General features: G+C 38.1%; 4 protein-coding genes across 7 annotated transcripts; 2 read left to right on the top strand and 2 right to left on the bottom strand.

Moving 5' to 3' along the window:
- Positions 1–3443: 3443 nt before the first annotated feature.
- On the bottom strand, positions 3444–12074 carry LOC106438596. Of its 3 annotated transcripts, XM_013879822.3 has the most exons (6): positions 12020–12074; positions 5711–5750; positions 4595–5510; positions 4369–4497; positions 4140–4275; positions 3444–4064 (listed from the first exon to the last, which is right to left on the bottom strand). In XM_013879822.3, exons 3-6 carry the CDS (start codon positions 5356–5358, stop codon positions 3711–3713), a joined length of 1383 nt encoding a protein of 460 aa, XP_013735276.2. In that variant the 5' UTR covers positions 5359–5510; positions 5711–5750; positions 12020–12074; the 3' UTR covers positions 3444–3710. The 3 variants fall into 3 exon arrangements, with proteins under 3 accessions (XP_013735276.2, XP_048632106.1, XP_013735274.2); XM_048776149.1 differs by lacking the exon at positions 12020–12074 and having other exon boundaries at positions 4595–5479; positions 5711–5733; XM_013879820.3 differs by lacking the exon at positions 12020–12074 and having other exon boundaries at positions 4595–5747.
- LOC106370662 lies at positions 9852–11993 on the bottom strand. The gene is made up of 2 exons (XM_013810659.3): positions 11608–11993; positions 9852–11291 (listed from the first exon to the last, which is right to left on the bottom strand). Exons 1-2 carry the CDS (start codon positions 11878–11880, stop codon positions 10041–10043), a joined length of 1524 nt encoding a protein of 507 aa, XP_013666113.1. The 5' UTR covers positions 11881–11993; the 3' UTR covers positions 9852–10040.
- Positions 12075–12107: 33 nt separating the features above from the next.
- On the top strand, positions 12108–15976 carry LOC106438597 (acyl-CoA hydrolase 2). 2 transcript variants are annotated; one of them, XM_013879824.3, is made up of 17 exons: positions 12108–12359; positions 12504–12596; positions 12666–12733; positions 12836–12905; positions 13006–13052; positions 13168–13293; positions 13444–13521; positions 13638–13725; positions 13815–13927; positions 14003–14065; positions 14143–14198; positions 14276–14380; positions 14465–14521; positions 14811–14912; positions 15061–15109; positions 15406–15474; positions 15669–15976. In XM_013879824.3, the coding sequence occupies exons 1-17, from the start codon at positions 12308–12310 to the stop codon at positions 15744–15746; spliced, it is 1314 nt and encodes a 437-aa protein (XP_013735278.2). In that variant the 5' UTR covers positions 12108–12307; the 3' UTR covers positions 15747–15976. The 2 variants fall into 2 exon arrangements, with proteins under 2 accessions (XP_013735278.2, XP_048632110.1); XM_048776153.1 differs by having other exon boundaries at positions 15627–15976.
- Positions 15977–16058: 82 nt separating this feature from the next.
- Positions 16059–17210, top strand: LOC106438599. The gene is made up of 2 exons (XM_013879826.3): positions 16059–16326; positions 16854–17210. The coding sequence occupies exons 1-2, from the start codon at positions 16095–16097 to the stop codon at positions 17033–17035; spliced, it is 414 nt and encodes a 137-aa protein (XP_013735280.2). The 5' UTR covers positions 16059–16094; the 3' UTR covers positions 17036–17210.
- The last annotated feature ends 144 nt before the right edge of the window (positions 17211–17354 follow it).

The following is a 17354-nucleotide window of genomic DNA, read 5'->3' as shown; positions in this document are numbered from 1 at the left end:
TATATATTTGATAATTATTTTATGATAAATCCAATAAAGAAAATTCAGGTGTAAAAAAAGTTAAACCTAAAAACGACTACATAATACAACATAAATGCCATAACGTATAACTCTAAACTATTAAAAATAACTAACATTAATATTACAGATTTTGACACAATACTGCATAAGGTAGTCATTTAAAAATCAACAAATTTAATTGACATGGTCGCACAAAAAATGCATATATAAATTTTACTATCAATATAAATTTTATGATCAATGCCGTATTAATTTGTTATGGTATTATCAACCACTTAATTTTGGGTCCACAGAGATGTCAAATAAATAAGCCCTAAATAAAAAAGATTTCATTAAAATTCAGAAAAAAGTAATAGTAATACCTGTTAAAACATCATTATCAAGGTTTTTTAGAACAGAGTTTTTAAGAGAATATAAAAATTATTTTTTAATTTTTAATTAAAAAATTAAAAACTGTTTAAAACAGTTTAAGAACATCGCCCTAAGAAAGTTTCTTAGGATAATAATGATGTTCTAAGTTACATGGTACTAGAAATAGAGCGTGGTTACATATCTTTTTTTTTTTTTTGATAATCCATTGAAAAAGTTTGAGTTACGTATCCTTTTAACTATCAAACAATGCCATCTCGTTTTTTTTTGTTATAGGGTTTCATCGTCTTACCGTCGTTTGATATATATTTTTTTGAACAACATACTTCAACCGTCATTTTATATTTAATCCATCTTGTTATGTGGAAAAGAAACATACTTTAACCAAAAACGATGGAACGTCTTGTTTTGTTTCTCATCAATGTCAATAATGATAACTTTTTATTACCCGATCTTACAAACAGAATGCACATATACGTAGTTGCAAGAAACTGAAATATACTTACTATTTAGATATTGAAAATTCCAATTTCTATGATAGATTATATAAATGCGCATTTTATCCGAATAATTCCGTAATAGATACTACTAAGACATCAAATTAAAAAATTGAAACAAATACACAGCATTGTTCAAGTTTCTAAGACATCAAATAACGATCCACGTTATTTATTTATTTCTAACTTCAAGGTACTATTTGTGTGAAGTCCAAGCAGTAAAAAATAAATAAATGTGAAAGGCAATAGAGACTGGCGAAATAATTATTGATCCATCTCTATCCACGAATCCCACATAATTTAGTTACGCACCACTTGTGGTTGCATGCATTAATTTTCATAACGACAAAATCCCTGTGTTTAATTCTATACATTATTTCTTTCTGTAACAAGATAGCCAATTTATAATCATATTCTGTAGTATTTGTGTGTGTTTATATTATGTATTTATAAAATGAATACTGAATATGTACTATAGACTTTTCTTCATTAATAAAAAATTAAAATCATAGTCTGAAAGTCTATAAACTAGTTTTACTACAGTAATTAATGTACATATAACAAATCATATAGTCTAAAAGCCTATAGACCAATTGGATACCACGATAAAAAGAGGAAAGTATAATAAATCAAAACATAGGTACGAACTACAAAAGTTATGTCACGATAAATAATATAGTGAAATTGAAAATTTAAAGCCTCAATTATTTTGTTAAGACGCAGGGACATAGGCATTGATTACAGCCGCGACACAACTGACATTCAATTTTTTTTTGCACCACCTTTTTACCACGACAATGCACGTCTTCAGATAATACATCGTTTATGTCAATCATCTTCTTAATTTAAAAAAAAATAGTTTACATACATTCGTGCAAGAACAATCAAACAGTTTAAAATACAACATAGTAACTGGTAATTCACATTACATGAAATTAAGAAAAAAACATAAAATGGAGATTTAATGGAGACGTATAGGGTTTTTAATAGAGAGACCTGACTCCTGATCCCTGAGGGATATTAACTTTGTGGGCCAAATAGAAGTTTCTTTCTCAAAAGCCCATTGATAAACACTATTTTTAAAGTAAAACCCTAAAGTGGGTTAATGTTGATGGTTGACTTCTGGTGAGGAATGTGGAGGCCCATGTATAGCTAGAGTACAGGAAACTCTTTCAGTGTTTGCGAGCTTCTACTTAATTCATCATATTCGTTATCTTAACAAACAAAACTTTTTGTTCAAAAAAATAAATAAATAACAAACAAAACTACAAGTTTACTATGCATATTTTGCCTACTTGACTTGAGCTCACTGTCTCCATTTGATGCAGCACGATATTTCCAAATATCTTGAGTATTTATTAGTTTATATAGATAATTACATTATTTTTGTATTTCTCATATTTAGTGGTTTTTATTTTAATTAGAATTAGGGATTTTATAGATTTAAAATTTATTAGAAATAATCATTTAAGGCTAAAATTGTATTCAATTTTGATTTGATTAATATCACTAACCCAAGCGAGTTTTCCTAAAATTTCTTAGTTGAATTGCAGGTCTTAAGTGATGATTATCTAATCCTTTTGATTGAACTGTTTATCTAAAATCTCTTAGTTGAGCAGAACCAGGTTGAAATAATTTGTAGATTTATAATAAACTTTCAACCTTGTAGACTTAGGGTCCGAGTGATGTAACCGCAACGGTTGCAGGTGCGGTTGTGGATGTTTGCGAACGCGGATGTTTGCGGTTTTAATCGTTACTAAAAGATTTGTATGACTGGTATAGCGGTTAGAAATTGATACATTTGCAGGATACTTATGACTAGCTAACTACCGAACGCATCAGTGGTTAAATAATAAATTAACAATATTTACATTTTATATAATTATAAAATATTAAAATCATATTATTATGCAAAATATAACATTTATATTTATAAATTATACTATTAATTTTTTTAAAAAATTATACAGAATATTTTTGTTATAAAAATTTATAGTATAAATTAAAATATAAAATAGATATATTAGTATTACTGTTATTTCAATTTTAAAATTTAATTGAATATTTTATTTTTATATTTATATAGGTTTTTATAAAATAAAAATAAAAAAATTACTTTCTCCCAAACGCAACCGCAAACCTACCTAGAACCAGCTTTTGAATTTAAGAGGTTCATAGCGGTTTGAGGTCAAAACGCCAACAACCTCTATCAACCGCAAAAACCGTGTTTGCGGATGCTATCGGAGAAACCAGTCATGACTTCAGGCAGTGTTGGAGATGACGTTCATATGCAACTGCTTGGGTAAGAGAAATTGGTCAAAACAATCGTGTAAGCCTTACTTGGAGAATGACAAGCGTGTTTTAAGAGGAAGGACTGCTCTGGAGGTACAGACTAGTTTAAGGTAACAATAGGTTTCCCCATGAAAATTTCACTTTGTAATGAGGAACCCTTAATATTTTATGGTGCTAGGCAATTGGAGTTTGATGAATCCTTCATACCCTGCACAACATGGGTGGATGATCCAATAGACCAAACTAGAGTGAAGCAGTTGGATGGAGTCAAAACCAAGTTTGTAGTTGTAGCCCAAACAAATAAGTGAGCTTGTAAAATGAATATTGTTTACAACAATACTACAAGGCAACAGAACAGGCTACTGCACAGAAGGTGCTGCAACATTTTCACATCAGATATCCAAAATTCGATGAAGAAAATTCTCAATCTCTCAACAATGAACTTTCATCTAACAACTTTCTTTGCTTCTCTGATTCTATATTCTACATTCTACATGTACACCTACTATAACAAGATTATTTCGTGTTTTCTTACCTACACAACAAAGTTGAAGATTCCTCTTTCTTCAATATCATATCTCCACTGTCATCATCATCCATAGGAAAATGACGATCTACGAACCGATTCCATTTTCTCTTCATTCCCTTGAAAGACCACATGGATGGGGATCCTTCATTAACTGATCCTCCTGTAGAGCTTTCACCTTCTTCTGCTGTATCATGGAATGTTCCATATGAAGGTGATGGAGACATGGGGATGTTAAGAGAAGCCGCCTTCATGATAGCCGCTCTGTACTCTTCGTCATGTTCCTCAACAACTGATTTCTGCCGCACAATTTTCTGCTCCACCGGAATCTGCATAACTTGGTCCTCTTCCAGCATCAACTGTAAATGTTCACCACACAGAAATCAATATCCCCAAACGCTGAATCAAAGAACACATTTGGAAGTAATACTCACATCGAGAGCTCTCTGTGACTCCCTTTGAATCCAGATGATGGCGTGATCCGCTGTCGCATTACATGAGAGAACTAACTGGTCAAACCTCCCATCAACTGGAACAGCTGTTCTCACAACGGGAGGATATCTTCCTAATCTGCACCAAGGAGCATATGGTTTTTCACTTTGATGCTAGCAACTTGAGTTGAAGAAAGCACATGATTATGGAATATATAAAGAGTATGAATACCTCAAGGGCTTGCGCACAACGATGTGGTATAACCTACCAGGGGCATATAGACGCCTTGCATCCTTAAGCTTCTTCTCCTCGAATGTGAATGTATCTTTCACACATGTGAGACACAAGAGGCATGGCAAGCTTGATTGGTTTATTAACATGTAAGACATGACCATGAGATTCTCTTTCTACACTTGATGCTTCTAATAATGTAATAACTAGAATACAGTTTCCTTACCAGATGATTGACTTGAAGACATCCTCCAGAGCTGTGGTAGTCCGAGGTAAGAAGTCATCCTGTAGAACCACAGAGTTGATGACGTCAGCATATGTGACTGCTAGATGGAGAGACATACACCTTGGAGGAGCAATAGCAACGCATCTTATCCTCTTCCTCTCTATATTCCCTAACCTCCCCCGGTTCTGAAGCACAAACAAGACCAGCAAAGAAACAACCCCTGCACCTAGAGAATGCCCAACAAACGTCAAGGAATAACTCGGGTTCTCCTCGAGTAATCTATTCAAAACCTCATGCTCCTCCTCAAAAACCCACATGGCCGCCTTTAACAACCCGTTGTGCACATAACCACCATCAAACTTAGTCTGCCCAAGTTTGTTATCAAGAAGAAGAGCGTAATCACTCTCCTTAGCCAAGTTAAGCCCTCTAATAGCCAAGACAACAGCGTCATTGTCGTGATCCAGGTAGATCATGTAAGGTGTGACACGACCTTGAGTCTGGTCGTAGTCTTTCTTGAGGATGACGTGATCTGGGTCAAGGCCGTAGCCACCGGGAGGTGCCCACATGGGGTTGTGGAGATCCTCCTCGTAGACGGCTAAGATGAGGCGGCAGAGCCTAGGGATGGGGTCGAACTCGTCGGAAGTGGCTAAACCCCAACTCTCGCTCTCGTGGCCTGCCGAGTACATGCATTTCTTCCACAGCCAGTGGGAGCAGCCGAGGCAGTATACGCATTCGATGACGGGAACACAACAGAGTATTGACATGGGGATCTAATGAAGCAATTAAGCATTATATATCCGCCGTGAAGTCAGATTGTTCAAAGATGAAGGAATGAAACTGTTGAATCGACAGAACCCACTGGATCCGAGATCGATCAGTGTGGCTCTAAAAAACAGAGACAGGATCATAAGCTAGGCTGAGAAATAAAGATAAGAAGACGAGTCAAAGTGATTTCAATCCAGGGCTGAAGGAAGACAAATTAAAACACTAGAGAAGACAAGTGTGAATTGATTTTATTAAAGACAAGTGAAGTCAAACCCAAGCTCGTGGTTGTGGTAGACAGACCGAAATGATGAAGAGAAAGGGGGTTGTTGTAATAAGAAGAATCTAACTCACCAAAGATAGATGCTGAGAAGATTCCATTAGGCAGGCAACGGGACATCACCTCCAATGCCCACCCTCCTTATCGGTCAATCTTTGAAGGACATGAAACAAAAAGCAAAAAATATAAAATGGCAAATTGCTGGAATTTACAGTTAACCCTAAGGAAGGTAAACTATTTACGGGTTTTACCAAGTTTAACCGGAGAGAAAACCGAATCGAATTGAAATACGAACCAAAGATCATAAATTAGACTTAACCGTTCCCAATCCAACTTAAACCCTCCGATCCAATCTCGATTTTAACCATCTCGAACCCGAATCCAAATAACCACTCAATTTCGATTTAAACCAAGTCTCCCCTTTATTTCCATTTCCCCTCTCTCTCGGGATCCCCTCTCTCTCAACGGTTTCCCCCAAATTCGAAAACGTAACCCTAGAACATCCCACTCCCCTTCGATTCCTTCGATTTCCCTTCGATTATTCACCGAAAACGTGTGAATCATGGTTGAAACTAGGCTGGGTAAGAGAAAGGATAGGCCTCCTCCAACGGCTCCTCCTCCGCAAAAGAGCGGGACCTCGAAGAACTCGAAGAAGAACAAACCGAAGAAGAGTTCCAAGAAGAGAAAAACGACGGATGAGGAATCACCGGCGGTTGATTTTGTTGGAACCGTGGGAGTTGCGGAGGAGAATGAAGTAGAAGAACCGGCTAAGGATGTAGAAGATCGGGAGAAAGAGAAAGAAGAATCGGAGAAGGAGAAAGAAAGGGAAGAAGAAAATGGAGACGAAGATGAAGAGGAAGAAGAAAATAGCGATGAATCTCAAGAAGAGAAAGACGAAAATGGAGACAAAGATGAAGAGGAAGAAGGAAATAGCGATGAATCTCAAGAAGAGAAAGACGAAAATGGAGACAAAGATGAAGAGGAAGAAGGAAATAGCGATGAAGAAGTAGAGAACAAAGATGAAGAAAAAATCCAAGAGGAGGAAGACACCGGAGAAGAAGAGAACGGGACTCCCGAAGAGAACAGAGGTCAAAATGAAAATGAAAATCAAGAACAAGGAGAACCCCCATTGGAAGCGGAATTAGGAAATGTTGATGGTGATGGTGAAGGGGTTCTCGGGCAAGGAGAAGAGGTAATAAGTGTGGAACTTGAATAGGGTTTAACTAGATATACTAGGAAAGGCTCGGATAACTTAGGAGAACTATGTTTTAGTACTTGCATAACTGATGTAGAACACAATGTTACTTGCAGGAATTAGAGGCAACCGAGGCAATCAAACCGTTGAGGATGTACTTCTATGAGTCGGAGTACAAGAAACAAATAAAGCTAGCGACCAAATGTTTCGTCAAAGACGTTATGGTTACATTTGACAATCTGGAACCGCCGATGAGTGATACTGAGAGGAAGTGGTTTGAGAAGCATCCACAATTCTGTCACGTGTTCCACCTGGAGAAAGACTCAAACCACATGGTCCAAGGAATGTGGATGTTGCTATTGCGGACAGTGGATAGCTCGAAGAGGAAGGAAGTGTGGTTCATTGTGAATGGTGTTCCCATCCGCTATGGCCTGAGAGAACACGCTTTGATCTCAGGTCTTAGCTGCCGCAACTATCCACTTGGGTATAAGGAGTTTGGTGATAGAAAGTTCGTGAAGCGCCATTTCAAGAAGGGAGAATCAATAAGGCTTGAGGATGTCAAAGCGAAGCTGTTGGCTATGGGAGAACACAGAGACCGGCTGAAGATGATGGTTTTGTTCTTTTTAGGAAGTGTTATCTGTGCGCAAACGAAAGTAGGAAAAGGCGCCAGAGATGTTTTGGAATTCTTCCAAAGAGCTGTGGACGATCTCGAGTTCTGCGAAAACTTTCCATGGGGGAGGTACTCGTTTGATTACATGGTTAAGGAGATATCGCACACCATAGATCATTTTGGAGGCCGGGTTAGAGAGAAGACTTTATGGCCACTTCCAGGTTTCTGTCTGCCACTGGAGGTAAGCAATTGAAGATAATCACCTTATCATTTGTTAATTTTATTGTGTTAAGTGTTTGTACATGATTGGTATGTAGTTGCTTGCTTTTGAGGCAATTCCCAAGTTGGGATTGAAGTTCAGAAAAGAGGTTGAAGACGTCGATGTAGACTGTCCTAGGATGTGCAGATCAGTCTTTAAATCAGCAGGGATGAAAGGGTTTTCACTTTCAAAATTGAATCGGGAACTGGACAAACTGGACAAAATAACGGTATGTTTCTTCCCCTACAAACTTTGAAAATGTTGTAGCATTATACTAACATAAGATTATTTTTTGGTTTTAATTTTTTGGTATCAGTCACGGGATATCCACAGCATCCTTCCTACCAAGACAGAAGAAGAAGTAGCTCTTTTGGAAGAGATGACTGAAGAGGAGGACGACGTTGATGTCGATGATATTTCTGTTGACAGTTGGATAAAGCGTCTTGCGGAAGGACATTCAGTCTTTTTTGAAGAGATGTATGATGTAGACGTTGCTGCGCGTGATCCAAATGCACAAGAGGCTGTCGACGAAGATCAGGATGACGAAGAAGGTGGAGAGGAAGGAGGCGCAAGCCAGAAGAAGATGATGGAGGAGTTGATCAAACAAGTGAAAATGTTTGGCACTCAGCTAAAGAGAGTTAAGAAGACAATGGACAAGTTTGAGGAAAGGATGGTGGTTCCGTTTGAGGCGTTTATGAAGAAAGCTATGGATGAAGGGCAAGGAAGCAGGGAGTGAAGAACTCGGTTATGTATTTTGTAAACTCGGTTATGTATTTTGTGGGAAGTTGGACCCATTATTTTGTTGTTGTGTGGATGTTGGAAACCTATTGACTTATTAGGTATGTTGGATGGAACTTGTTCTTGTTATCATGGATGTTGCAATCTTGTTATCATGGAAGTTATGATTATTTTTTGAATGTGCCTCTTAAGGAAAACTAAGAAAAGTAGGATAACTTAATGAAAACTAGGACAACTAGGAGAACTTGTAGAACTTAATGAAAACTAGGAAAACTAGAAATACTAGGAAAACTAATTCTTCAACACCACACTTAAACTAAGCATACAATTCTTCAAACTTCCTAACAATGTCATCTTCTTCATTTTCGTCATTCCCGCCCCCGCCCTTCCCTGTCTTCTTCTTCTCCAAGTGACTTTTCATTTCAGAAATGGTCTTCTGTAATTGCTCAATCACTTTATCCTTCTCCTGGATTTCATCACGGGCTTGAAGCAATGCTCTCCTTTGCCATTCTGTACCAACCTCTTCATCGAACCAAGAGAAGTAATTGCATTCATTTCCAAGCTGCAATAAGGTCAAAATTCAAACCCAATTCAAATTCAGATTCCATTATATCCAGATTCCATCATATATTCATACCTTAAAACGCGGACAGCCATAAAAGTGTCGACCAGGATTTTTCTCAGTCCAAGCTTGCCTTATTTTCGCCGGCAAGCCACAGTGACACAACCTCAGACAAGAAAATCGGCGGCGGCTCCTTTGCGATAAAGACGAACCCGAACCCGAACCCACTTCCATCTTCACTTTTTCCATCTCACTTGCTCGGCGAGGGGGGAAGAGAATTCGATTCTCAAAATAGAGAAGAGAGACGAGAGAGGGAGAGAGACACGGGAGAGAGGGGGGGAAGAGGAAATGGGGGGAGAAATAGAGAGAAAGAGAGAGGGAGAGATGAAAAAGGGATAAAAAGTCAAACTGAAAGTACTTGAAAGGCTTTGGGAGGGGAGTAAATTTGTGTGGTTGAGATAATTGCCCAAAAAAAATTTGTTCATAGTTATACCCAAGATACTAGTATTCCCAACTTTGGTCATAGTTATATTTTTGTCGGTTTCTAATTTATTTAGTGTTACTAATCTATTAAAATTGGTTATCTAGTTTTACCTTCAATATTACTAGTTTAAATTGTTATATATATAGTTCCGTGCAATTATATTTAGCGAATAGATATAACTCGAAAGTTTCGTTTGTAAGATGTCTTTGGCCAACAAAGTGTTATTGGAATTACAAGGTCTCGTAAGGGATACATGAGAGTTTTTTTCCTAAATTTCAGAAATTGATAACCGAGTTTTATTATAAATATATGTTAGAGTTGCGAAAACAAATATAAAACAATGATATTCAGGTTTTGATAGAGAAAAAACTATGAGATTCGAGTTTTGATATAGATAATACTAATGTCATTACAAAACAAAGTAGATTTCAAGTTTACGCAGTTTTCCAAGTCATACAACACGATACAACACGAAATGAAACAAAGTTCAAGAGCCACAAAATCAAGTACCCAAATGCATTACTCGAAATATGCATTACTCCAAATTCATCCAAATTTAAACTCTTTTCCTTCCTTGCCGCTTGATGCGATATGGAGGTATGATCTTCACCTCCTTGATCTGATCTGGTACATTCCAAGAAGCCATGTCGGGCACAACATTAAGTGTTCTGGAATACGCCAAATGCCACATTTCCGTCCAGTAGTATTTTGAGCACAACTCATGGATATCAAGGCGCCTGCCATCAACATTCCTAGCGAAATAGATATAAGCTGCCAGTCCATGCAGACAAGGGAACTTTTCATAGTCCCACACCTTGCAAGTACAAGTTTTTCCAACCAAGGTCGCCCAAAACACCTTTCCTGCAGTGTCAGTGATCTCGTACTTAAGCTCGTAACTATCAAGTTCCCGCACAGGTAACTTATGTGCAACAGCCCATAGATCGTGCAAGTAGTTCTCAACCCGAGGCACCAGTCTTGTATTCATTGATCTAGAAACAACATCCTTCCGTTGAGTGAACCAATCAGAGAATTTCCTAATGATACAATCCAGCATTGGTATTAAGGCCCACCTTGTTGCCTCTTTAAACACGTTCTTCATTGATCCCAGAGTGTTGCTTGTATCCAAGTTGTACCTATCACGTGGGAAAAAAACCCTTGCCCATTTGTCCTTTTCAATACCACATTCCTCCACATACTTGTACGCAGCTGGACATCTTATCTTAAATGAGTCGTAAGCAGAATTGAAGTCATCAACCGTGTAATATCTGCCCAACTCCATAAGTTTTTGCCCGACTATATTCTTGTTGACGTTACAAGCATGTAATTTCACCTTTTCCTTCAAATGCCATAAACAATGACCATGGTGAGCCTGTGGAAATACGTTTCCTATGGCGAAAATCAAGCTCTGATGAAGAGTACTAATGAAAACCAGTTCAGAAGAGTCTGGTATAACACTTTTAAGCATCTCGAAAAACCAAGTCCAACTAGCAAGATTCTCACCATCTACTACTGCAAACGCAAGTGGATAACTCTGACCATTAGGATCCTGAGCTTTCGCGAAAACTAAAACACCACCGTTCTTCAGACGTATCCCCTCCACAGCTATCACCTTCCTCATAACTGCAAACCCTTCAATGCAAGCTCCCAAAGCTATGAAAAGGTACTCAAATTTACTTCTATCATCCAATTTCAAACAGGTTTTTGTCCCCGGATTCACTTGCTCTAACATGTACAAATAGCTATACAACATCTTGTAGCTCTCTTTCGGACTACCAGGTATATCTCTGACGTGATTGCTCATTGTGTCCTGCCAAAAGGAACCAAACAAAAGAAACTCACTACAATTTCCCCTACTATTATCCTGCTACAGTTTTACCAGTTATTCGAATTTTTCCTGTTTTCCTAATTCTACCAGTTGTACCCAGTTATTCAGTTTTACTACAATTTATCAAGAACAATTGAATAATCTAGGGTTTATCCCTATCCCTCAACTCCAATTCACCTACCGAAATTCATTATACCGAAATTTACCCCGAAACTAAACAAAACTTGTCACAATTACAAATCTATTAAAACCCCCAAAACCTACTTCCGAAATAATGCTCGAACAGAGCATAACTTACCGGCAGCGTTCGAGAAGCTGAGAGAGAGAGGAGTGGAGGAGGAGTGGAGGAGGAGTGGAGGAGGGGGAGAGTGGAGGAGGAGCTGCAGGAGGAGCTGTAGGTTGGGTGGTCTGGGGGGAGGGGAGCTCGGGGAGAATCGGGATTCACTTTTTTCTTTTTTTTTAGACCAAACCAACAAACATAAGAACCACTTTTAATTTTTTTTACAGACCAATCCAATTCAGATCCGACCAAACCCGAGTTATGTTGGATGCCGATTTTGGTTTGGGACATTCTTGGTTCCAATTAAAATATGTCCTTTTGGTCTTTTCACATATTCATTAATGCTTGATGGGTATAGTATATTTTATGGTGCATAGGAGATTGATTGAGGAGGAGATTGGGCATTGGAGGTGATGTCCCGCAGGCAACGAGAGTGGAGAAGAGTCTGGAGGACTAATGGAGGAGAAAAGACGTGCACTTTCGTCTTACTTTTAAAGCCAAGGTAGCAGCACTTTTATTAACATCCACGGGTCGGGTTGGATCGGGTCATGAAAGGTAGATGGGCTTGGGCCCATTAAATTTGTCCTTGTCGTAACTGTCAGTCCACGCCCATGGGAAATGATTAACACGTGTTTCTCCATAGAATCTACGTTACACCACCCGCGGCGGGTACACGATTGTAATTACGTCACCAACCAAATCCATTGGTTGGAATTGGATGATTGACTTTTGCCGGTCTGTCAAACGTTCAACGATGAACACTGAATCAGGTACTCCGTCGCAGCTCCTAACTACTCTGTTCGATTGCCGGATAAAATCGTTAAGCGAGAAAAATTGATGTTGCGATGAGAATTTTGGTAATATTGGACGATTCGGAAGGATTTTTCACATTGGGTTTGCTTTGGTATTTGCAGTAGTGGAGTTGCTTGGGAAGGTGCCCTTGTTGCAGCGATTAACAAGTCTTTCTCTCAAGATAATCGCACAAGTCGTTGTGTTCAAGCGTTACGGTTAGTGTCATCAATTTTGATTTTTTGAATTTCGTTTATGGTCTTGAGAGCAGTGTGATTTTGGCGCAGAGAGAGGGGATTATGTGGTGCGTAGAGATGAGGAGGTGGAGGGTGTTTACTTTCTCCTTCAAGGACAGGTACTTTTCTGAAGCCACCTTCTTCTGTCTCTTTTGGAAGACACCCGGTTTGTGTTGTTTGATTAGTGTTTTTGTCTCTCTTTTTTTGTTGTTGTTGTGCAGGCTCAGGTTCTGGGATCAGCCGACGACTCCTCGGAGTTCCTCTTGAAACCATTTGATTTCTTCGGCCGTGGTGAGAGAGGAGGATCATTCTTTCATTACTACTGCCCATTCTTTATCATTGCTTAGTCTTGTTAGGTGATTGAATTAGCTCTTTTTCTTCTCTGAGACAGGTATTTTTGGGAATGTTTACTCAGCAGATGTTGTTGCTCTCTCACAGGTATTTATGTATTTCTTCTCTTCTCTTCTTTCTTTATACTGCCTTATGTTGCTTTCCTTGACCTCATAGGCCAATAATAGTATTGCTACTCAGTACTAATGTCTCTTCTTTTCAGCTTACCTGCTTGCTGCTCATGTCTCATCATTGTTCTTTGCTTGACACCAACCCTATCTCCGATCCTGATCAGGATCTTGACACACCCTGTCTTGTGGAACGCATTTTGTCTCTCGATCCATTAGATGTACGAACTTCCCTTCACTTTTACCATTCTCTTTTGTGGAATCATTGTCTCTGTCATATTTCTACATAACTTATGTCTTACATTCTTTCTCTTCTGTAACTGAAAATTTTGAGGAATCCCCTCATCTTTGTGCTTCTTTCTTTCTTGTAGTTGACTCTTTTTCGGGGTTTCACTATACCCAATGCTCCAACCTTTGGCAAGGTTTTTGGAGGCCAATTAGTTGGACAGGTATGTTATTTTCTCACATCATCTATGTACTAACCTTTGTTGTTCATTTGCATATATTTAACCTTGTTACAGAAATGACTAGTACTCACTGTGACACCATTGCCTACACTTCGCAGGCACTTGCCGCAGCTACAAACACTGTTGAATCTACCAAGATTGTTCATAATTTACACTCCTATTTCCTTCTTGTTGGAGATATTACTAGTAAGCAATTGCTAGCAACCAATTGGATTTTCCTGCTATTTTCTCTGGCCTCCACGCATTTTTCACACTTTGAATATTAACTCTTGCAGTTCCCATCCTATACGAAGTTAACCACTTACGTGATGGCAACAACTTTGCCACCCGAAGAGTTGATGCTAGACAGAAAGGCAAAACCATTTTCATCTTGTTTGCTTCATTTCAGGTCTTCCCCTCAAATACTTCATTATTACAAAATAGCTTTTCAAGCTTTAACTTCTTCTTTTCTCTGGATTTACAGAGAGAGCAACAAGGTTTCGATCACCAAGAGTCTAACATGCCTCTTATGTCACCTCCTGAAACGGTAAAAATCATGTCTCCCATACTTTGAGGCTTATAAAGATTGACTACGATTGTTATTTTCTTCGCTATCTACTGCAGCTTGTAACAAGAGAGGAGATGATTGAACGGCGTATGACTGACCCTCTGCTACCTAGGTATATATGTGGAAGATATTGTGCCAGAGCAGTTATTTCAAGAGCTCATAGTGAATCACTTTTTATTTTTATTTCAGGGATTACCGAAACAAAATTGCAGCTGAAAAAATTCTCACATGGCCTATAGACATTCGATTTTGTGAGCCAAGTTATTATACAGAACAGACAAAGTCTCCTCCAAGGTCATCATATAGTTGTCTAAATCCTGATAAGTCAATTATATTGTGTTACCACTATGGGTCATATTTCATTTCGTCATCTTGCAGATTGAACTATTGGTTTAGAGCAAGGGGAAAACTTTCTGATGACCAAGCTTTACACCGGTGAGCAAACTCTACTTCAGTGGTATAAAAGTTAAGAGAACTGGTATTCGTATGATTTTAAAAGCATTTTAACATTTCTAAGCAGATGAACGGTATCTTAGCATCGCCAATTGATATATTTGAAGTGTTATCCATATCCATACTATTAGAAGCAAGATTATCTTAGGTCATTGACAACTTGGGAGTTTGTTTGTTTGGACATATATATCTACTGCAGTGTTTACGAAAAATCTTTTGATTATAGTTAGGAAACTAACTATATCGGTGAATACCACTGTCTGTTGCACAGATGTGTGGTTGCATTTGCTTCAGATCTGATATTCGCATGTATCGGTTTAAACCCTCACCGCAAAAAAGGCATGAGTGCAGCTGCTCTTAGCCTGGACCACTCGTAAGCTTTTTCTTTTCTTTTCTTTTTAGCCAAGTGTGTGTGTTTGCACTTTTCTTACAAACAACGTAATATAAATTCTACACTTTTACAATATATGAAGGCAATGCCTCAAGCGTTTGTTTCCAACTCTTGTTTATTGCCTTTGCAGGTTGTGGTTCCACCGACCTCTAAGAGCTGATGACTGGCTGCTCTTTGTGGTAAGAAAAGTTTTATATACCTTTTTTTTTTAAAGAATACAGTGATTTTCTGAAGTAGTAATCCAAATGGTTTTGGTTTTGGTTTTGGTAAACTGAAACTCAAAATGCCTAAAAACACTTGCACAGATTTGGTTTATATCTATACTACTTGTGTACTGTATTGTTTTAGTTTATGTTTACATGTACATTTTAAATAAAATTAGGTAAACCGCAACATCTGAGTGTAATAGTCAAAGATACAAAAACTGAGGACGAGACAAATATATACTGAATACAAGATTAATGGTTTTATGCAGATGGTGAATCCCACATCATTCCAGAGTCGCGGTCTGACCACAGGAGAAATGTTCAACAGAAAGGGAGAGGTACGTTGTTGCATATCCCGTTCAAACCCAATGAAATAGACATTATACTAAGAGACCATTGAAGAAAGAAGAATCTAGTGTGTACTTGTGATGCTACTTATAATCATCAAATATTTGTTTAAAAAAAAAAGGGCATCTATCTTCTTACACAGTTTTTGGTTAAGCTTAAAAGAGTGTGAAATTGATGTGGGCAGCTGGTGGTATCATTGACGCAAGAAGCATTGCTAAAAGAAGCGGTGACGATTAAGCCCATCTTCGGCGCCAAGCTCTAAGTGACACACACACACACCATAGAATATATATTCAAGAAGAGTGATCACCTCGCAGTCACACTCTGATGCTTGATTCATTTTTCTCACTTATATTATTATTACCGTGTATGTAAACTGTGGCACAGGCGGTCATTTACTGTGTGTAAATGACAAACGGCGTCGTTTAGTGAAAAAAACACTTGTAACATTATTTTTTATCATTAATAATAATCACAGGCGAAGTTATTACAGGAGACGCATCGTCGTTAATACGCTCTCGCTCTACCTCAACTCACTTTTGAAAATAAAAAACCATTTCCATAATCAAATCTCAACGGAAAGGGGTTTTCAAAAATTGGAAAAGAATCAATGGCGGAGTCGGAATCGGAGCAAGAGCTCATTGATGAAGGAGAGCTGGAGAAAATGGAGTGGGAGGTGAGGGAGATGGCGAAGAAGATAAGAGAGTACAGGAAAACCCTACCGGATAACCTCAGGAACACCCTTGATTCCGCGCTTTCCTCCTCTCATAGCTTCTTCCCCAGCATCTCTTCCGGGTCGGATCCTCTTCCCTCTTCTTCTCAACGCCTCACTATCGCCCCAGGTTCCTCCGCTCTATTTCTTCTGTTTTTTATTTTCTTCAAAATCAAATTTTGAATATCACCCATTTCATTTGTGAACGAACTATGTCTGAATCAGACAGTCTGATAATAATGTCTTTTGGTTCAAGAACTGCTAGCGGTTGGAAAAATTAGGGCTTTTTACTACTTTTGGGTTCATTCATGAGAGATTAAAATACATTTTTGGGTTGTGGTGCAGGGGAGATTACTTCCCCTAGACATCTTCTTAGATAACTTTATATTCTGTTTCCTAATCCGGATAGTTTCCATTATGATTGTGTTTTATGTACCCTCTATTGTCCCTGCTGCACTCCAAACAGAGTGATCATGGTTTGTTTTATTATATCATGATCTCTTAAGTTTGTCTTCTTGTTTTACTCCTTTTGGATTTTTTGAAACCTGTACTTCGTAAGAGACCTTTTTCTTTCTTTTACACAAAGAGCCTTGCAGTGATCTCTTATCTTTATACTATCTCATCAACAAATCTTCGGTGTCTTCTTTTCTGATGCAGGAACTCAAGACCAAGACTGTGAACAGAAATTGATTCAGCTCAAGGAAACAGTGTCGAGGAACGCTGCAAACATGCCTAAAGTTATAAAGAGAGTGCGTGAATGTGTAGAGCGGATTCACAGACTCGATTCTTTGGGCGGAAGAACCATTCACCCTGCTTTCACTAGGCGCAGACTCAACTGACCTCCCTCTCTCTCTATCTTTCTTTTTAGACTTTCTATCCATTGTATTTTCTTAAGAGTTATATTATGTGCTGCTGAGCTGATTTGTTAAAAATATGTTATTCTAGATTCATTTTTTTTTTGGCTGTGTACATTAATCGGTGACTCTTTAACAGATTCTCTGTGTTTGAATTGAATGTTGATCTTTGCTACGAATCTATATATATATATATATTTTTTTTTTTAAGTGCTATGCAGATTAAAGACTAGTTACTGGAAAAAAGGTCAGATAATAGGGTGGTGTCTAACACCTCTTTTTGAAAAGAAATCACAAAATTATC

Source organism: Brassica napus, chromosome A3, assembly GCF_020379485.1.
Source record: "Brassica napus cultivar Da-Ae chromosome A3, Da-Ae, whole genome shotgun sequence".
In the NCBI taxonomy this organism is placed as follows: Eukaryota; Viridiplantae; Streptophyta; class Magnoliopsida; order Brassicales; family Brassicaceae; genus Brassica; species Brassica napus.
This window is presented reverse-complemented; position numbering and strand designations above follow the sequence as displayed.